The sequence below is a fragment of the Phycodurus eques genome, chromosome 11, assembly GCF_024500275.1.
Source record: "Phycodurus eques isolate BA_2022a chromosome 11, UOR_Pequ_1.1, whole genome shotgun sequence".
NCBI lineage: Eukaryota > Metazoa > Chordata > Actinopteri > Syngnathiformes > Syngnathidae > Phycodurus > Phycodurus eques.
Genome location: NC_084535.1, coordinates 22,814,950 through 22,834,170, shown reverse-complemented (window position 1 = coordinate 22,834,170; position 19,221 = coordinate 22,814,950). Strand labels below are relative to the sequence as shown.

Sequence of the window (19,221 nt, the reverse complement as noted above, 5' to 3'; positions counted from 1 at the left end):
GCCCTATTATTCCACTGACTCTCAGCTGCTAGAATGTGAAACTCAATCGCATAATTTTACACCCTGCTCTTGCCTTGTTGTACGGTGACAAGGGAGCGAGCTGTCTCACGATCTGGTGTGGAAAACAGAACAATTTGCTCCATAGTCTTTACGAAAAAAGCCCACGAATGACACGCGGCGGAATTACGGCTCCATTCAGCAGTAGCCCACGCCTCCGCACGACCAGTCAAGTGGGAAATGACAAAAGCGATTTTTGCCAGCTTGTGGGGAAGGCAGCTGCCTGCAGCTCAAAGTGGAGTTCGCACTGAGTGATGAACATCTTTATATTCCCAGAATCTCCAGAATCTCTTGTGTGGTGTCACCTAGAACAACTCTTTGATGCATTCATCACTCTTATTTTATCCAGCTTTGTGTTCCTTATTCGGTGTTGCCATTTTGTGGATGAAGTTTTAACTCTGATGGACGGATGCTTTTCCTGACTCAGACCACTCCTATTTATCTGGGCTTTGGACCAGCACTGAGTTGTGCTGGCTTGCACCCCAGAGACTAGATAAAAAGCATATGGCACCTGGTATTCCCAGTTGGTCTCCGATCTTGCTATTAACCAGGCCTGACCCTGCTTAGCTTTTGAGAACAGACAAGATTTGGCGTTCTTAGAGCTGAATGGCCGTGAGATGTATTTGTCACTCTATGGTTAAAAAAGCTAGAGGAATGAGTGTTAAAAGATTAAACTGGGAAGGTCCACCTTGAGAACCCCCTGGTGTTAACATCCCCAGTTTGTAAACACAGCAAGCGGCTAGTGCAAGACGCTATCATAGCAGTGTACATCCTCACTAACGGCTACTTCATGTCAAACAGCACTTACATATATTTCTCAAGTACACAACACTCACAGATGACTCCAACTCAAAGTCATTAAAAAGCTGGTCGATACCAAATCCGAACTAATAAACAGGAAGGAGAACATAAAATAGGAGGAAGAAAGTGGTTACCAGAATACAACCACTAAGATAAACTAAACATTGCTGAACTGAACTACCGTTTCAGACGTCCACATCGCTACTGGCGATCATGTCTGATTTGCATGGCGTTGCATTACTTTTAATGCTGGTTTAAAGTACTTATGAGTCTGCTTACTTCCTAGGCATATTTGTCCGCTTACTTCCTAGGCATATTCTATATTCTCTTATTCTTAGCACTCGAATAACCACAAAAAAAGGAAAAAGCCACAAAAACACACACATTACAACCCATAGACACACACACACACACACACAGTTAATCCGCCTGATTTACATTGAGGAAGCCTAGTGAGGTTTGCTAACATCTCATCTCTGAGATCATATTTCAAATACTTTAAATAAGTCCACGTTGGAGTAATAAAAGCTTTGACTATTGATTTTGTAGCGTCTGTGGGATTTTATTTAACCTGAAAAGTATTTGTGTAGTCAGAGGGCACTGATGTTGGACAAGACAGTCTTATCTTCCAATCTCTGCTCTAGTTGATGAAGGTGTTTTGTGTTGATGTTTGATGATGGGGTTGAGGTCAGGGTGCTCAAATTCTCCACACCAAACTAATGTAACCGTAGCTTTATGGGGCATAGTGATGCTAAGAATTATGATTCAGGGGGAACTAAGTGGTTGAGGCCATCCTTGATTGATGAATTAATAAAGACAAGTCTCTCAACATTTTTTATCATACTTACCACTTGCACTTATGTAAGTGCAAATCCATAGAATATCTCTACCATGACTGACTTAAGAGGAAAAGAATACAAATCCAGTCTTATTTCCTCGTTATCTCCAAATGTCAGTGTCACCATCCAACCAGGTATGGGGGCCTCCATAGAGGTGAAAGCAATCAAGTGCTGACTTCAAGGGGCAGGCGTGAGTAGTAGCACAGACATCATAGATTTCATCATCAGGCTGATCCTGTGAAGCCTCCTGGGACATTACATAAAGTGTCGTATTCGTTGACTAGGTTTGCAGACTGTCAAACCTTGAAGATTTTTGCACTACTTTAGACCTTTATATGACCCTTTATATTATCTATTTTAAGACATTTACTGTAACAATTGAGGTTAAGCACTCGGGCTGAAAGGGGAAAACTTCTGGCAATCCTCCTGCACTCCTAATTCCCACTATGCCTTCCTTTTGGCTTTCTACAGTTTCAGTACAATGACAGCTATTGGGACTCAAGGGAGGACAAAACAATAAAGCGAGCTTGATTTAAGTACTTACAGTTTTTCCAGAGCTGCCAAGCCATAGAAGGAGCCGTTCCTCAGCACAGCGATCTTGTTGTTACTCAGATTTCTGTTCAAGGGCAAAATATGTTTCGAAATGAGGTGAGCATACACAGCGCACAAGGAAGATCATGTCCCAAAAATTATAGATTTGGGATGCATGTTAACTACCGGAACGATAATTATTGCCCGATACTGGGGGAAAAAAATTACATTACACTGATCGGTCTGATATAAAAAAAAATGGACAGATGACAAGAGCTGCCTCATGCAGCAGGGCGCTGGTCGGCAGCAGCTGCTGCTGCATTGGTTCGTGACAGTCATGGATATTTTGACCAAAATGTTTCACCTACAACACTAAAAAGAGTCAATCGCCACAGTAAATTAGCATTTGATCGCGAGCACTAGCTGACATTACGATCATCCAGTGGACTTTGAGTTTGTCACTATGACGCTCGTGACCGTTTACGTCCTTCGGAGCACAGCTCTCAGCGAGACCCCACAGCCTACGGATCAGTATACTCGCTTAGCAGCACAAGCCAAAAGAGTTTCAAGTTCAGTTCACCGGTCCAAAAATGAACTACTTCAGTTAATAGTTCATAGTTCAGTTCCTTTTTTTCTCAAGATGTTGACATCTATTCCCCTTAAAATACTGGCATAGTAGCCAGCTGCAGCTTTCACCTGACACTTTCAAAAAAAAGGAGGAAAAACATGTTGCTTGACTGGTCTTTTTTAAAATAAGGAATTGAAACAGAAACATTGCTTTTGTCCTTCATGTGCAAACAAAAACACGCACCACAGTATGACAGGAAAGATTGTGAAAGGAATTTGATAATTTTGCATTCCTCACAGCAATGGCTCACTAAATTAATAAGATATTTCATTTTATCTATTCTCTTATTACAAAACAGAATAAATTCCATATCATGACAGTGTGATTGTACAATTTTAACTAAAGCATTCTGATACAAATAATTTTCCTCACATTCACCTCGCGTTCTCACACAGCTGGGGCGTGCCTGCCATGAATGGCGCTCTCAATTAATAATAATATGCACCCCCAAAGTTGACCTCAAAATTCTGGAAAACCCTTCTACCTATGTATCATGTATTTTTACAATGCAGGTTTTTGCTTCTACCCATATGATCAAAACATGGAGTATTATCTTTATTTTGTTAGTTTTCTTTCAAAGAATTTTTCTGAAGTTAATCACTGTATTTGAACATGTAATCTTTTTTTTAATTTAATGGCTCTTATTTTGAAATTTACAGCCCTACTTTTATTTAGTAAATTAGAATACGCACAGTTGTGCTCATATGTTTGATTACCCAGCCAGAATTTGTAAGATGGGTACAACTCTTTAAAGAAACCATGAAGGACCAGGCGAGACACATTTAATTTTATTTTAATGGGATTCAAATTGAAACTGTCAAGGATTTCAGAAAAGCATTATCATGAAACAAAACATAACCATAAAGAAATTAATGATGGTTGTTGTTTAGTCATCAGACCATCACAGATGCTGGCTTTTGAACTTTGCGTCCATAACAGTCCAGATGGTTCTTGTCCTCTTTGGACCTGAGGACACAACGTCCACAATTTCCAAAAACAATTTGAAATGTGGACTCGTTGGACCACAGAACACTTTTCCACTTTGCATCAGTCCATCTTAGATGAGCTCGGGCCCAGAGAAGCCGGCGGCGTTTCTGGGTGTTGTTGATAAATGGCTTTTGCTTTGCATAGTAGAGTTTCAAGTTGCACTTACGGATGTAGCGCTGAACTGTATTTACTGACATTGGTTTTCTGAAGTGTTCCTGAGCCCATGTGGTGATATCCTTTATGACTTTATAATGACTGAGCAATTCAGGGAAGCTCCTTTTGTACCCAATCATGGTACTCACTTGTTCCCAATTAGCCTGTTCCCATGTGGGATGTTCCAAACAGGTGTTTGATGAGCATTCCTCAACTTTCTCCGTCTTTTTTTGTCACCTGTCCCAGCTTTTTTGGAACGTGTTTCAGCCATAAAATTCTAAGTTAATGTTTATTTGCTAAAAACATTAAATGAAATCAGTTTGAACATTAAATATCTTGTCTATGTAGTGTATTAAATTAAATATAGGTTGAACATGATTTGCAAATCATTGTATTCTTTTTTTATTTATGTTTAACACAACATACCAACTTCATTGAAATTGGGTTTGTTCAATGTATGGAAAAATACCGCTGTGAAAACCACTTAAGGTCGATCTTAACTTCAACCTGGGTTACAAATACCATGTAAACATAACTACAAATATTTTTAAAATCATCATACGTGATTTGGCTTGTTATCAACAGTAATTGTCAATGTTAAATCACCTAAAACAATAATTAAACATTGATTGCTTGTTTTTGGTTGTATTTATTTACTTTATATTACAGTCGTTGCCACGTCACCATTACATGCTTTTGTTGGTGGTTTGGATACAGGCATCCATCCATCCATTTTTGATACCACTTGTCCTTTTTAGGGTTGAGGGGAGCTGGAGCCTATTCTAGTTGATGCCTAAGAAAAAGAAGACTACACCCTGGACGGGGCGTATAAAGAGAAAGTCACATTCACACCATTGTTGAATGGGAACTGAACCCATGTGTGTGAGTGAACCACTACACAACAAATGTAAAGATATCACATTGAAAATTAAAACTTGTCATTAAGTGAGCATCTGCGTATACGTATATGTTAGTGTATCAATACTTCACTGGTTGAGATAACTAATATGATATATCACATAATCAATATTTTGTCAAATCCCTAGGTCAGGGGTGTCAGACTAATTTTTTTTGTGGGCCAGATCGTCGTTATGGTTTCCCTCGGAGGCCGTTACTGAACTGGGGATGGTCGAGTACCGATTCCAGGTATCGTTATCGGGTCAATACCGGATTTATTTCAAGGTATAGGGTACTTGTGAAAGCTGCCTATACCAGCCACCGATACTTAAGGCAAAAAAAAATCTGACATTGAGTAATTTCTCCTTGCCAGTAGTTGGCGGTATACTTCAGCAGTTTGACATATCAAATCATCATGTGCATCGGAATGAAAGAAAGGTATTTGTTGACAATTAACTGTCATTGTGTTGACTGAAATGTTATGTATCAAAAGTGAACAATTGTACTGGAATCGTTCATAAAAAAAAAAGCGGTATTGAACATATACTGTAAACCCATATAAATGTATGATCGACTACTATCAGTACATATACACAACAAATTGATGGATAACTGGTTTTGAAATCAGAAGCACGTAAAAGTTGTTTGTTCTTATTTTAAAGGGGGTTTGAGAAAGAAATGCTTGTAATATCTTAACGTTAGCAAATGTGAAGAAAATCTGCTAATTTGGTATTTTAGCGAGAGACACACTTCATTTGTTTTCGCAGGCCACATAAAATGATTTAACGGGCCAGATCTGGCCTCTGGGCCTTGAGCTTGACACCTGTACCTGAGGGGATATATTCCAGTTAAACAGGTAACACAACTATAATAAGACAAACACCATAGGGCCAGTTTGTGGGCATATAATTTATCCACCACAATTAAATTATATCACTTTGGTACTTTTTTTTATTTAAAATGTTTTATGTGCAACTGACTAAAATAAAACACGATGGGTAAGGTATGACAGTTACATGTCTAACATTAATCACACAAGCTTTTTAAAGTCCTTTCTCACAGTAGATTATGGGTAGACATTATCTATAAAGGTCTATGAATATTATTCCCAATAATTTATGAAATTCATGTTCTTGTGTATTTCTGCTATGTGCTATACTGTATGTCATTTGTGCACTGAGAGTACTTTGTACTGCATCCATTCATCTATCCATCCATTTTCTGAGCCGCTTCTCCTCACTAGGGTCGCGGGCGTGCTGGAGCCTACCCCAGCTGTCATCGGGCAGGAGGCGGGGTATACCCTGAACTGGTTGCCAGCCAATTGCAGGGCACATACAAACAAACAATCATTCGCACTCACATTCACACCTACGGGCAATTTTAGAGTCTCCAATCAACCTACCACGCATGTTTTTGGGATGTGGGAGGAAACCGGAGTGCCCGGAAGAAACCCACGCAGGCACGGGGAGAACATGCAAACTTTGTACTGCAGTTGGATCATAATCACTCCTGTTTAGCATCAATGAATCAAATCACACTCATCTAAACAGTGACCATTCCCTTTTATTTCAAGGCACTTTTCATATGTACAGCAGCATTCATGAGTTGGCATAATATCACATTTAACAGCCCATTGTCATGCATATGACAGGGAGACACATTACATAAAACTTTATTTTGTTATTATTTCATAATTTACATCACAGCTTACATAATTTATAGAAGATATTTACAAATGTGTTGTTGTTTTTGTTACCAGTTTGACAACTGTTGAAGTGTTTCAACTATTGTTTTTTTCCTCATGCAAGACTTGTTTAGCAAGTACATTTCCTGTTTCTTATCTTATGAGTGATATCATGGCAGTAACCTAAAAAAATATATAGGATTTTCTTCTTAAATATGTCTTCATATAGAGACCTTTGGCTGCACAGTCTCTGCTTATTTGTAGAGCCATTTACAATGAAAATGAGACCTAAACTGTAATGGGTATGGAGTATGGTCTATAGCGGACAACTTTTTATACTTTGTTGTTATGGCTGAAAGAGACACTTTAATATGTAAGTCAACATTTTGAGCCACAAGCTTGATTTTGATGGTCTGGTTTATTTTTTTCTGATTCACTCACATTTACACACAAACACGCGCACACGCACGCACACACACACACAATTTCATTCCGACCCTACAGTGGAACAGTACAGACTGCTAATGACTTATAGGATACTATTTCCACTGCGTAGATTGATGTCACTTCAAACTAGGCTTTACACGATCAGGATTTTTGGGGCTGATCACCGATAAGCAAGTTGAAAATCACAAGTTTGAGGAATGTCTCTATTTAAATGACCTGTTCATTTACTGTTTATGCTTGTGTACTTAATTGCTAAAAAAATTATATTTACAATAAATAATGTATCTTTGTTCATCTATTTATGCCAGTGAGGCATAGTGACAGAACAAATGAATGGTCTTCAATTAGATGGCAGGAAGTACATACAGTAATGTATCCACTTTTTGTGACATTTTTGTTTGTTGGTGTTCCGTGAGATTTTTCAATTGTAAAATATGTTCCTTGGCTCCATAAAGGTTGGAAATCACTGCTCTAGTCAGATTGTGTATTCTAATCAGTCTGGTCAAACCAACATTACAACATGACAGAAATAATTGGTGCTAACTTACTGTAATTAAATTACTTTATTTTTAATTAAATTACTTCACCCACACCAAAAATTTAGAGCATGATTCGACAGAACGGCGGCATGTTTACGTCCAACCGTTCGTGGTACCACTAGCTTCCTAGGCTACATAACGTTTTGTTGCCTGCTTGCGAGCCGTATCGTATTAAAAGTACATGAACATACCTCAAGCAAGCCTTAAACGAACGTCCTCTCCTGTCCTGATCACAGGTGACCACCAACACACGTTTTCCCCCATTTTGTCCTTATAATACCGTCGGCGCCACGGTAACGAGTGTATCCGGTCGGATTTGAGTTGACGAGATAAAGCCCAATGATCGTAAAAAAACGGGATGCATTGGTATCGGAATACAAGATTTTATTGCAGTAGTTTAGCATAGTGCAATCGTGAAAGAGCAAATTTGTCTTGTTGTCTGATCCGGGCATTACGTGTTGCCTGTCTCAGACCTGTTGTCTGTTCCACACTGCCGACATGTTTTTTATTTATTCATTTATTTTTTTAAATACATTTATTGTCCGTCAGATATTTCCAATGCTACGTCAAAAGACGCGACAAGGCTAAAAATAAACTAGCTTTTGGATTCAAATATATTGTGCACGATGGAAACACGGAGTAAATGTCTTTTGCGGAGCCGATCAATGACGTCATTGATCGGATCGGCGAATTATGACATTAAAGACGATCAGCATAAAATGCTAAATATCGGCCGATACCGATCAGCCCGATAAAATCGGTGTAAAGTCTACTTCAAACACTCATTTAATGGTGTTACTGAAATTCATATCTCTTAATATTGATTAAGCTAGCTAGCTCTTAAATCATCACTGCTGTGCTGGTTCACCTCTTGGACAGTTTGCACACTCCTATGTATATTCCCACTTACTGTTAAAACAAAAAAAAGATCCATACCCTCACTCAATTCTGTGTTAAAAAGTTGATGAATGGGTATCTGGACGGAAATGACACAAGAAAGTGGTAAAAGACTGCATGAAGTATTGTTATAGATATCAATGAGAAATACTTGCCATTGCCAAATATTTGCCTTGCTCAAGGCTACCACTAGAAAACAAGACAGCATTCCTTCAGCACCAAGTTGCAACAGGTTTGAAGAGGAATACTTTGGACTTAGCTGTTAGGTGTTTAATTGACTTGCACATGTACAGGTATGTATGCATAAAAAACATCATCTGATAAAGGCAAATATTCTTGCAAATCTTACAACGCAATTCCTGTTTCTAAACGTTTATTGGTGCCCTGCGATTGGCTGGCGACCAGTTCAGGGTGTACCCCGCCTCTTGCCTCGAGTCAGCTGGGAATGGCTCCAGCACAGCCGTGACCCAAGTGAGGATAAGCGGAAAATGGATGGATGGATAAACGTTTATCGAGAAATCCGAATAGATTCTTCCTTGCGTCTCACCACCATAATGTTCATCTTTACTAGTTTCTAGTACTAAGTAATGTGTAGTTTCTAATGAATTTGTATTATCATGGAAGAAAATTTAAAGGGCAAATTACTGCATTTCTAATAACGGACAACTTATCAGACACCTGTCAACACAATTTGTTACCACATACTGTATACCTGGAATACTTATATATGTATTCTTTGGGGAGAGAACTGATCCTCCCAAGAGTGCTAACGTGTTGGCCGATAAGCGGAACTGTTCACAGGCAGTACTCTCTCATCTTAAACTCAGGATAGACCCCAGCTTGTGTCTGCAAGGTCATATCAGTGTGCAACATACTGTTTACATGTGGGCCTGCCTCAAAGTTTTAATTTTCATAAAACCATGATGATGATGATTTTTTTTTTTTAAAGTAAAACTTTTAACTCATTAGGTCAAACAGAACATTAAAAATGAACAAATCTTCTCTAAGAGAACTTGATAACATATATTTAGGATGACAACATTTACAACGTCTGTGCAAGAAGGGAATGAGCAGACATAATTTCCTTGTGCTGCAAGATGTTTGGGATCCACTAATTTGCTGTTGTCTGCTAGTCGTGTGTTTTGTAAGATTACATTTTAATTTCAAATTGATTAGAATGTCACATATGTTATAACTTACACTGGAGCATAGAGAAGGTTTACTGGATGCCATGATTGCTGCAGATGTAATCAAGTAGTGGTAGATAGGACCAATACAAATGACTAATAATGATGAATATTTAAAGAAGAGCCTCATGACTTCTGAGTTAAGCATACCAGATACATAAGGTGTGAGGAAATGATTTGACATTTGTTGGTAATCATTAATTTCATGAACTCAGAATTGTTTCTGTGACTTATAGTATATTAGACTTGTTGGGGGGATTCCAAGTAGTCAGTGTGAAATTCCTCAACTCAATTGGAAACACCAAGCTGGGTAAATTGGGAGGGAGCCAAAAGTCAGAAAGCTACAGTTTATATGTTTTCATTATTGTTGATCTAGACATCAATATCCGACTGGGGCCCTGTCACTTCAGTTTTATTTTCTCACAAAGCTCACTGACTTGAGAAATATTAAGCCAATAGATGCCAGCATGAAATCAAATGGACATGGTGAGAAGGTGCTGATAGGGTCGCGTTCGGGTCGGGTTCCCAATATTTTTTACATTTCCTGAAAATGAAAACTGAAAATAAAGCATTTTCTGAGGGGTGGGTTGTTGATGTTTTAAGAAAAATTGCCAATTCTTTTGAGAGTCACATATGGATGTTGTGAGATCATGTGATAGACTGTTCTGTCACTGGGTTTTTTTTTTGTTTTTTGTTTTTTTTTCTCTTTCTGTTCCCCAGAAACCTACACCTCCCTCTTTGGACATCCCTTACAGGGACAGGCAGCCTCTGTTCGAGCAAACTCAAGCGTGTCATGTGGTGTGTGTTTGTGTGTATCTGCTTGCCAGTCCCTAGTGCCTAACTCAGGCGTATGCTTAATGTCCAAGAAAGGAGTGGAGTAACATAATTGATCATTATGTAAACAGACCCACTTTTGGGTATATGTCCAACTCATTATTTACATTGTCAATTTTGTTCCTTGGGGATGAATTGCAGAGAACATAATTGAGAGACATATTCAGGATCATAGGATTCTGTGGACTGCAGCTAATGGCGCATTCTAGCACAAGTTATACTTACTGCAAACTAGGGCTGCAACTAACGATTATTTTCATAATTGATTAATCTGTAGGTGGAACGGTGGACGACTGGTTGGCACATCTGGTTCAAATCCCGGCCCCGCCTGTGTGGAGTTTGCATGTTCTCCCCGTGCCTGCGTGGGTTTCCTCCGGGCACTGCGGTTTCCTCCCACATCCCAAAAACATGCGTGGTAGGTTGATTGAAGACTCTAAATTGCCCGTAGGTGTGAATGTGAGTGCAAATGGTTGTTTGTTTATATGTGCCCTGCGATTGGCTGGCAACCAGTTCAGGGTGTACCTCCTCCCGCCCGTAGAGAGCTGGTATAGCACACCTGAGACCCTTGTGAGGATAATCGCTACAGAAAATGGATGAATGGATGGATTAACCTATTTACTTTTTTTTTTTGATTAATCGATGAATAAAAAAAAAAACATTTGAATTTCCAACCCTTTTTTCAAAAACAGGATATTATTTCAAATTGACATTGCAGAAAATGCACAAACATACAGTAAATTGATTATGATTCACTTACTGGTTTGGTCCATAACGTCTGAAAATAGGCAAAAATGTGGATCATTGTTTTCCAAAGTCAGAGCAGATGAAACATGAAATGTGTTCTGATAAAACAAAGATAATGAGTCTGCTTCAATGGGCGTTTACAGAAATCAGAGAATATTTACTGCTGAGAGGCTGGAATTTTCCTACGATTTGGACAATTTCAAGTTAAACAAGGTCTTTAAATGATTCATCGATTATCAGAATAGCTTACTCGAACAGAAAATAACATGTTGCAATTCTACTAAGTTTCACATTTTAATATGTGCATTTTACTGTGACTATTCTTTAACTTTTACCAACTGTTACACTCCATTCATTCAGCCATCCATCCATGCATTTTCTCGGTGAGCTGAAGTGTTAGAGTGATGGCTATATGTTGACTACACCCTGGACTGGTCACCAGTCATTCAAAGACCAATTCTAAAGAGCACCAACAGTATATCACAAAGAACAGACATTTCTAAGCCATTGTGTAGGAGGACTAAATATGCAGTTGATAAGCAGAACGGAAGATGAATGAATGAATGATTGGCAACCATGTCAACAATAATCGTTATTTATACTTTTTGTCACATTTATGTTTGGTGGTTTTCCACGTGATTTGTATTATGTAAAATGGGTGCCTTGGCTCAATAAAGGTTGGGAAACACTGATTTATGGATATAAGCATGATAATGCAGGTTAACTGCAGCAACAACTAATGTTCATGTTAATGTCAAGCATTCCAAATGGGGGTTATATGGAGACAAGTGATATCTATGTCAGTTCTTCACTTAAACAGGAGCTTGGGCTTCTAATTTATCCTTGCTACAGCTGGGATACACACTGTGTGGTCTGTCTGAAATGTAGCTAATCAAGAAAAGAGCCTGGCGGCCATGCACTAGTGCATAGGTGTCAAACTCAAGGCCCGGGGGCCGGATGCGGCCCGCCACATCATTTTATGTGGCCTGCGAAAGCAAATCATACTCATCAACTTCCGTGATTTTTTTGCCAATATCTGTACCCAAATTCCGAATTGTCATAACAATAATATAATATAACATAACAATAAACAACAATGTTAAGATATTGCATTTTTCTGTTACCAAACTCTTCTTCTACAGTAATTTAAACAATATTTGAACAAACTATTTTCCTTGTCTTCTGATTTCAAAACTAGTTATCCCTCAATTTGTTGTGTAATGGTAATAATAAGATTTGGTGATTAAACATTTCACTGTTCTAACGGCCCTCTGAGGGAAATCATAACTACAATGCGGCCCGAGACAAAAATGAGTTTGACACCCCTGCTTAGAAAAATCCAGCTGTATTATTGCACAAGAGCCGAAACCAAAATAGCAACCGAGACGATTCACACCACCAATCATAAGGTCCAAATGGAGCAGAGATCATAATGTTAACTATTACAAACATTTGGATCCGCTGGACTCAACGTTTTGAGACACCTTTCTTCAACCAGCCAAATGTTGTGTTATTCTCGAAGATAGAGTTACAGGCACAGCCAATGAAAACAACATATTTTATATCAATCAACACTGACCTATGATGGGAAATTGACATTGCTTCGGGGGTTACCTATGAGAAGTTTGTTTATATTGTCAGACTTTCACAGTCTCAAATGATAGTGAGGCCCATCTGCCGAGGAGAGAACCTATCAAAACTGGGGAGGAAATTCCCAAGTTGTTTGTTCAAGTGGTAAAGAATGAGGCGAGGGGGAATTTAGTAGAATAAGGTGCCTTCTTCTTGACTGATTAACCTCATTCTGGCATGCTTCATAAAAGTGTTTCCCTTGGGCTTTCAATGTTCAAACGTTTCTCAAGAAGTGGAAGCTTTGCTAGTAAATTTCATTATACTTGTTTGTTGCACCTCATGTCCAGGCAACTTACATTAATCAACATCGTATTTCAGATTAAATTGCATCCTTAAACATGCAGCATTCCAAATGGAGTTTTCTTCTTTTTAACATAGCAAACACATTTGTTATTGTTAACAAATAATGAAAAAGTAATGGTAGGGAAATTACATAAATCATAAAATGTGTCAGTATAGTTTTAGTATCATCTGAAAATGATGTTTTTCTTCTTTTAAAATAATCTGTAATCATTTGTCGTAAAGAAACCCAAAGCTTGTGGATTCATAGTTTGGGTTCACCTGATTTTATGCATGCACATAAGGAGGACATAAACAATGAAAACAATTCACATTCCTGTCACAGGTTTCACATTGTTTCAATTTAGGCTGATACCTCCAATTGGTGCTAGGAGTGAGGAAGTGGGATATTATTTATTATTATTATTATTGGGAGATTGCTTTGGCCAGTCTAAAACCTTACACTTCTTAACCCCCCCCCCCCATTAACATCTTTGTTGCTTTGTTGTGTGTTATGGGTCATTCCCTTACTGCATGATGAAAGACTTTCAAATCAGTCTGGTTACATGTTTGTTTAAACCAGTAGATTAAATGTTGTAGACATCTGAGTTAATTTTTCTGATGCCATCATGTATTACATCATCAATGAAGATTAGTGAGCCTGTCCCAGAAGAAGAAATGTGAGTCCAATAGCTTGGCGAAACTGCATTCTCTTCTCTCTCATACTCTTTTACCTGATGCTGTTGCTGACTCGATTATATGCACGAGTAGCCTACTGTGTTTGTCAGTTTTTTTTTTGTTTTTTTTTTATTGTTTCTAGTGTTTTTTCCCCCCTTTCTTTTTGTGTTTCAAATATATTATGTATGCCCTGTTTTTATGTTGAAAGCTCTGTGTGCCATCTTGGACAAGGACTGTGTGGAAGAAGTGGTCTTCTATCTCAATGTGACAATTCCTGGCTAAATAAAGAATAAATATAATTTTTAAAAAATAAAACATTTACTCATCTACTCTACTGAGCTTCTATGTTTAACCAATTGTATTTATTTTTTTACCCATAGACAGACTTCTGGTTTTTATGTTGGTCAAACTTCTTAACGCTGAATGTAATATGCACAGGCAAAACCCTAATCTGAAACTGAGGGTTGACATTCATATTAATGTTTGAAAACAAATGTAGTCAGACAAACCTGGCCAGAGAAAGACACCTATCAGTCACAGGTCTCAATACTTTGGCTGTCATGAAAAAATTCCTGGGTTTAAAAAAAGTGAAATCTTCGAAGTTGTTTATAATATCGACATTTAAGAATCTGAATTGCTGATCTCTGAGTTATCCGTTTTTAGTAGGCTTTACACGATCAGGATTTTTGGTGCCGATCGCCGATCAGCGAGTTTAAAAAAACCGATAACTGATCACCGATCCGATCAGAAGATGGAGGAATGTCCTGTTCATTTACTGTATTTATATTTACTGTATTTATATTTACTGTATATACTGTATGTACTTAATTGCTAAAAGAAATATATTTAAAATAAATAATGTATCTTTGTTACTCTATTTATGCCAGTTAGGCATAGTGACAGACAGAACAAATTAATGGTCTTGTATTAGATGGCAGGAAGTAAATACAGTCATGAATGTATCCACTTTTTGTAACATTTTTGTTTGTTGGTGTTCCGTGAGATTTTTCAATTGTAAAATATGTTCCTTGGCTCCATAAAGGCGACACGGCGTAAATGTCTTTTGCGGAGCCGATCAATGACGTCATTGATCAGATCGGCGAATTATTACATTACATTACATTACAATTGTGACTGCTCAAACTTGGATATTTTAGCCCACTTCTGACTTGAGAAAACACCTTGCGGTAAGTTGCAGATGTTTCTATTGTTGTTTTGGCAGTTCATATGGCAACATTAGCACTATCCTATGGTGTCGCATACACAATCAATAAGTCTACAGCAAACAGCTTCTTCATCAAGTCATTAACGTGAATAAAGCAAATAATGTTTCTGTAGGGCCCAATGTATGTGTTGTTGGGTTTTGGGCAGTTAAAAATTTTAATGGTGGCAGGTGTGTGCCCATATGACTCCCATATGATGTTCATGCTCGGATTTAAAAAAAATAAAAATAAAAAAAATCAAGAGTAACTAGAGTAACTTTTTTTTATTTTTTTAACTTGGAGTAGTTTTTTCAGTGAGTACTTTCTTACTCTTACTCAAGTAAATATTTGGACGACGACTTTTTGTTTTTACTCAAGTCATATTATTCTAAAATAATAGTACTCTTACTTGAGTACAATACTTGGCTACTCTACCCACCTCTGGTACCAACATTGTATATTTCAAGGTTACGATATGTATAGCGATGTAAGAATACTGTATGTCATCACATCACAAAAAAGCACACTCAGTTACCGTCATACTCTACACTTTTTCATTTTGATAATTTTATATTGATGGCCTAGAGATGTTTTTTAAACCAATATTTACTTGAATTATGATAATTCAGGTGACTGATATTGGACAAGAAGACCTGGCTCTCGCTCTCGCTCTAATCCATCCCAAAGGTGTTCTCTCGGGTTGAGGTCAAGAGTCTGAGCAGGCTAATCAAGTTAGTTCACATCAAACTCTTTCATCCATGTCTTCATGGACTTTGCTTTGTGCACTGGTGCACAGCCACGTTACAAATGGTAGAACTCTTCCCACAAATTTGGGAGCATGTAATTGTCCAAAATATTGGCTCCTTAGTTCCAGTGAAAGGAACTATGAAGGCTTCAGCATACCAAGAGGTTTTGAACAAGTCATTGTTCCCAATGTTTTGGGAATCGTTTGGGGATGGCCCCTTCCTGTTCCAACATGACTGCGCACCAATATACAAAGCAAGGTCCATAAAGACATGGATGTGAGAATTTAATGTGGATGAAGGTGACTGGCCTGCACAGAGTCCTGACCTCAACCAGTTAGAACACTTTTGGGATGAATTAGAATACAGACTGAGAGCCTTCTCGTCCAAAATCGCTGTGTGACCTCACAAATGTGCTTCTGGAAGAGTGGTCAAAAATTCCGTACAAACACTCCTGAACTTTGTGGAAAGAGTGTAAAGCTGTTATAGCTGTAAAAGGTGGACCAACGTCATATTAAACCCTATTGATTAAGAAGGGGAAGTCACTCCAGATCATATATGAGTCAAGGCAAGTGAGCGAATATTTTTAGCAATATAGTGTGTGTCGCTGGCAGCACAGCAGTGGCTGTTTATGAGCCACGGACGGCGTTTTGCTTGGGGTTTTTGTTTATACGGCCACCAATTTATTACATCTTGATTATGTGCTTTCCGGCCAGTTAATTAAATACAGTTAATGCATTTCAAAGAAGCAACTTCACATTCTGTTTGCAATGCATCTCTCAACGTGTCAATCATCAATATATTAGTATAATTTTACTGCATCTCCATAGCTAAAGTAATATACTGTAACATTGACGCTTTACAATTAGCCACAAAAGGATACAGCAGAAGAAGATTGGGAGCCACTTAGATATAAATAATTCACACCTACTGAGCACAGATGTTTAAAGTACAGTCCATAGAGCACAATTATTGTCTGCACTCAGCCAAGTATGCTTATTAAAGGTGTATCACGAGACAAAATCATATGCCGCATAACTTTCAGTACAGATCCTCCTGAGATGGTTGCGTCATTGTCCGTTTATTACCCTGCAAGGAGAATTACGTGCAATCTTCTTTTGTCACGCAGCTGTTAATTTATTTCAAAGTTAGCAAGTCTGAGCTTTGGTGGTGGTGCTACATTTACCGGTTGTGCTTTTGTCATGTAACACTGCTCAGATCGATCAGTGTTGTGATGATCCGAAAAGGTTGGCTTTGCTCCATAATGTACTCCATTTTATTTGTTCATTAAAAGACTGATGGGTCAATGGGTCAAGCTAACCTGTGCATTTTTAAACATCCCCCAAGAGATGACAAAACTACTTTGGGGGGGCAGAGTTCAAAAACACAGTAAGATATAGACAGATAGAAGGTTTTAAAAAGATACAGATTTAAAAAAATAAAACATTAATTAATTCAGAGTTCTTATGGACCAGTTTCAATCAATGTTTACTGTTTCCAGATATCATCACGGCATGCGGAACATACAATGGATCCTCTATCGTCAAAGGCCCTCGACATCGAACAATTTGCAAGTTGACCACCATTTTCTGGAAAATATGTTTCTTGAGTTGCCCAGAAATCTTTTTTTCTTTTTCTTTTTGTGAGACCTCAGTCAGAGCATTAAAGGAATAATTTTGGAGTGATTTCCTTGACTTTTTTATTTTTTTTTATTTTTTGGGGGGGGCAACCTTATTTCAGAAGAAGCATGAAGAAGAGTGTCAGAAAAAAAGTATCATACAGTATACACCAAATGTATGCAGACTCACATTCAAAAGTGTCCCAGGACTTTTGTTCAAGTAACAACATGACAAGATTTCCAAAAAATGACAATCTGTCAAAATGCAAAGTTTGGTTAGAATGGCTATTTCAACCTGAGCACAATGTTTGAAAAAAAACAAAAACAAAAATTTTGAAAATCAAATGAGAGAAATTGAGAGAAATGAGAAAAATGTGTGTGTGTGTGGGTGGGGGATGTTGGGGGCTTTTGGGGAACGCTTTGTGTAAGATCGCATCAAGAAAATCTGGTCAAAAAACACCTTCAAATTAGAGTAAACCGTGTAACTTCATTATGTCTAATTATAAATCTACAAAAATCACATACTAATTTTAATTGGCCATGATGAATTTGATTTTCAACTTATTTCTTGATGATGAAGATGCTCATTTAAAGGCCTGAATTAGCATTAATTGAGAAAAACAAATTGTCATCTTTTAAAGGGATTGACTATTTTTTCAAAAGGAAAATAATGAAGCTAAGATATTCAAATGTGGAAATATTATATGAACCCATATTGTAGTTTTAAAAGTTTTGAAAATGTCAGCATTGGTTGCCGTGGTAACAGGAGCTTTGTAATATAACGCTACTTCTCAGGAACTACTAGGTGGGTTTGGCTGAAACTTATGCGCCTACTTACAGTACCGTGAAAAGGTATTGGCTCCCTTCTCAAATTATTATATCTTTGCATAGTTTCACTACTTTAATGTCAACACCCTCTTACAATAATGGCTTAAGTCATTTTTTTTTAATTTTCAGAAAACACAAAAAATTATTTAAAAAAAATATATATGATATTTAGTAATTATTTCGTTCAAAAAAGTCATGATAATAGATGACTATTGACATAGTCAGAACAGAAGAGGAATAAATGACTTGGGCAAATTTGTGAACATGCCTTTATGACTTGAGCAATTTTAAACCTTCAACTCAGTCAATAATAAAACATAACAAACAAACTAACTAAACATAATGCTGAGGAGGTATGTGGATCTCCTCACTTCTACCTCCAGCTCTTCTTTGCTTGGTTCTTGACTGATGCCTATTAATGTGGCAAATTGTCAAAGAAGTGATGACACTCGCCTGGCATGACCTGTTTCATTGACTGCAGGTCCTGGAACTTCCTCTCCGTGATTGGCAGAGCACATGGAAACATTCTTATCCATGCCATTGGCTCATTTGGCACCTGTACCCTCTGTGGCAGTTCTTCCCACTCAGATTCCTCCGAGAAGGACAGCTTAAAATGGACCTTGCCTTCACTGCTAAACTGAAGAGCCCACAAGTCATGCACAGTTGGATCTCCAGCTTTTTTGCCTGGTCTGATGCTAATGAAGTAAGATCCATTCAGTTGCTGGAACTCATCATGCTTGAACACCTTCCCATGGTAAGGTGATGGCCTGAGTCTTGTGATGACGTAATCTCTTGGCGTGAAGATATCAGTAACTATTTTGCGTTCAATAGTACTATGCATGCTGTCACACTCCATTTGTGTGTGCCCTTCAACAAGGTATTTCTGTGTTATTAGGACCCCATATTTCCTTGCAAGCTCAGAGAATGCATTTGCCACACATGCACTGAGGTCACCCTCTGATTCGTCCCAAAGGTAGCAGTACCCTTTCCTTTGATTTCAAGTTGAAGAGGGTGAAGTT

General features: G+C 38.0%; 1 protein-coding gene across 1 annotated transcript in view; it reads right to left on the bottom strand.

Annotated features, from left to right (window-relative positions):
* The window catches only part of LOC133409755 (adhesion G protein-coupled receptor A3), a 225,467-nt gene that overhangs the window by 191,995 nt on the left and 14,251 nt on the right, over nucleotides 1-19,221 (bottom strand). The window contains exon 2 of the mRNA XM_061690192.1: nucleotides 2,242-2,313. Within this exon, the coding sequence (XP_061546176.1) occupies nucleotides 2,242-2,313 (72 nt within the window). The remainder of the gene's footprint in view (nucleotides 1-2,241; nucleotides 2,314-19,221) is intronic.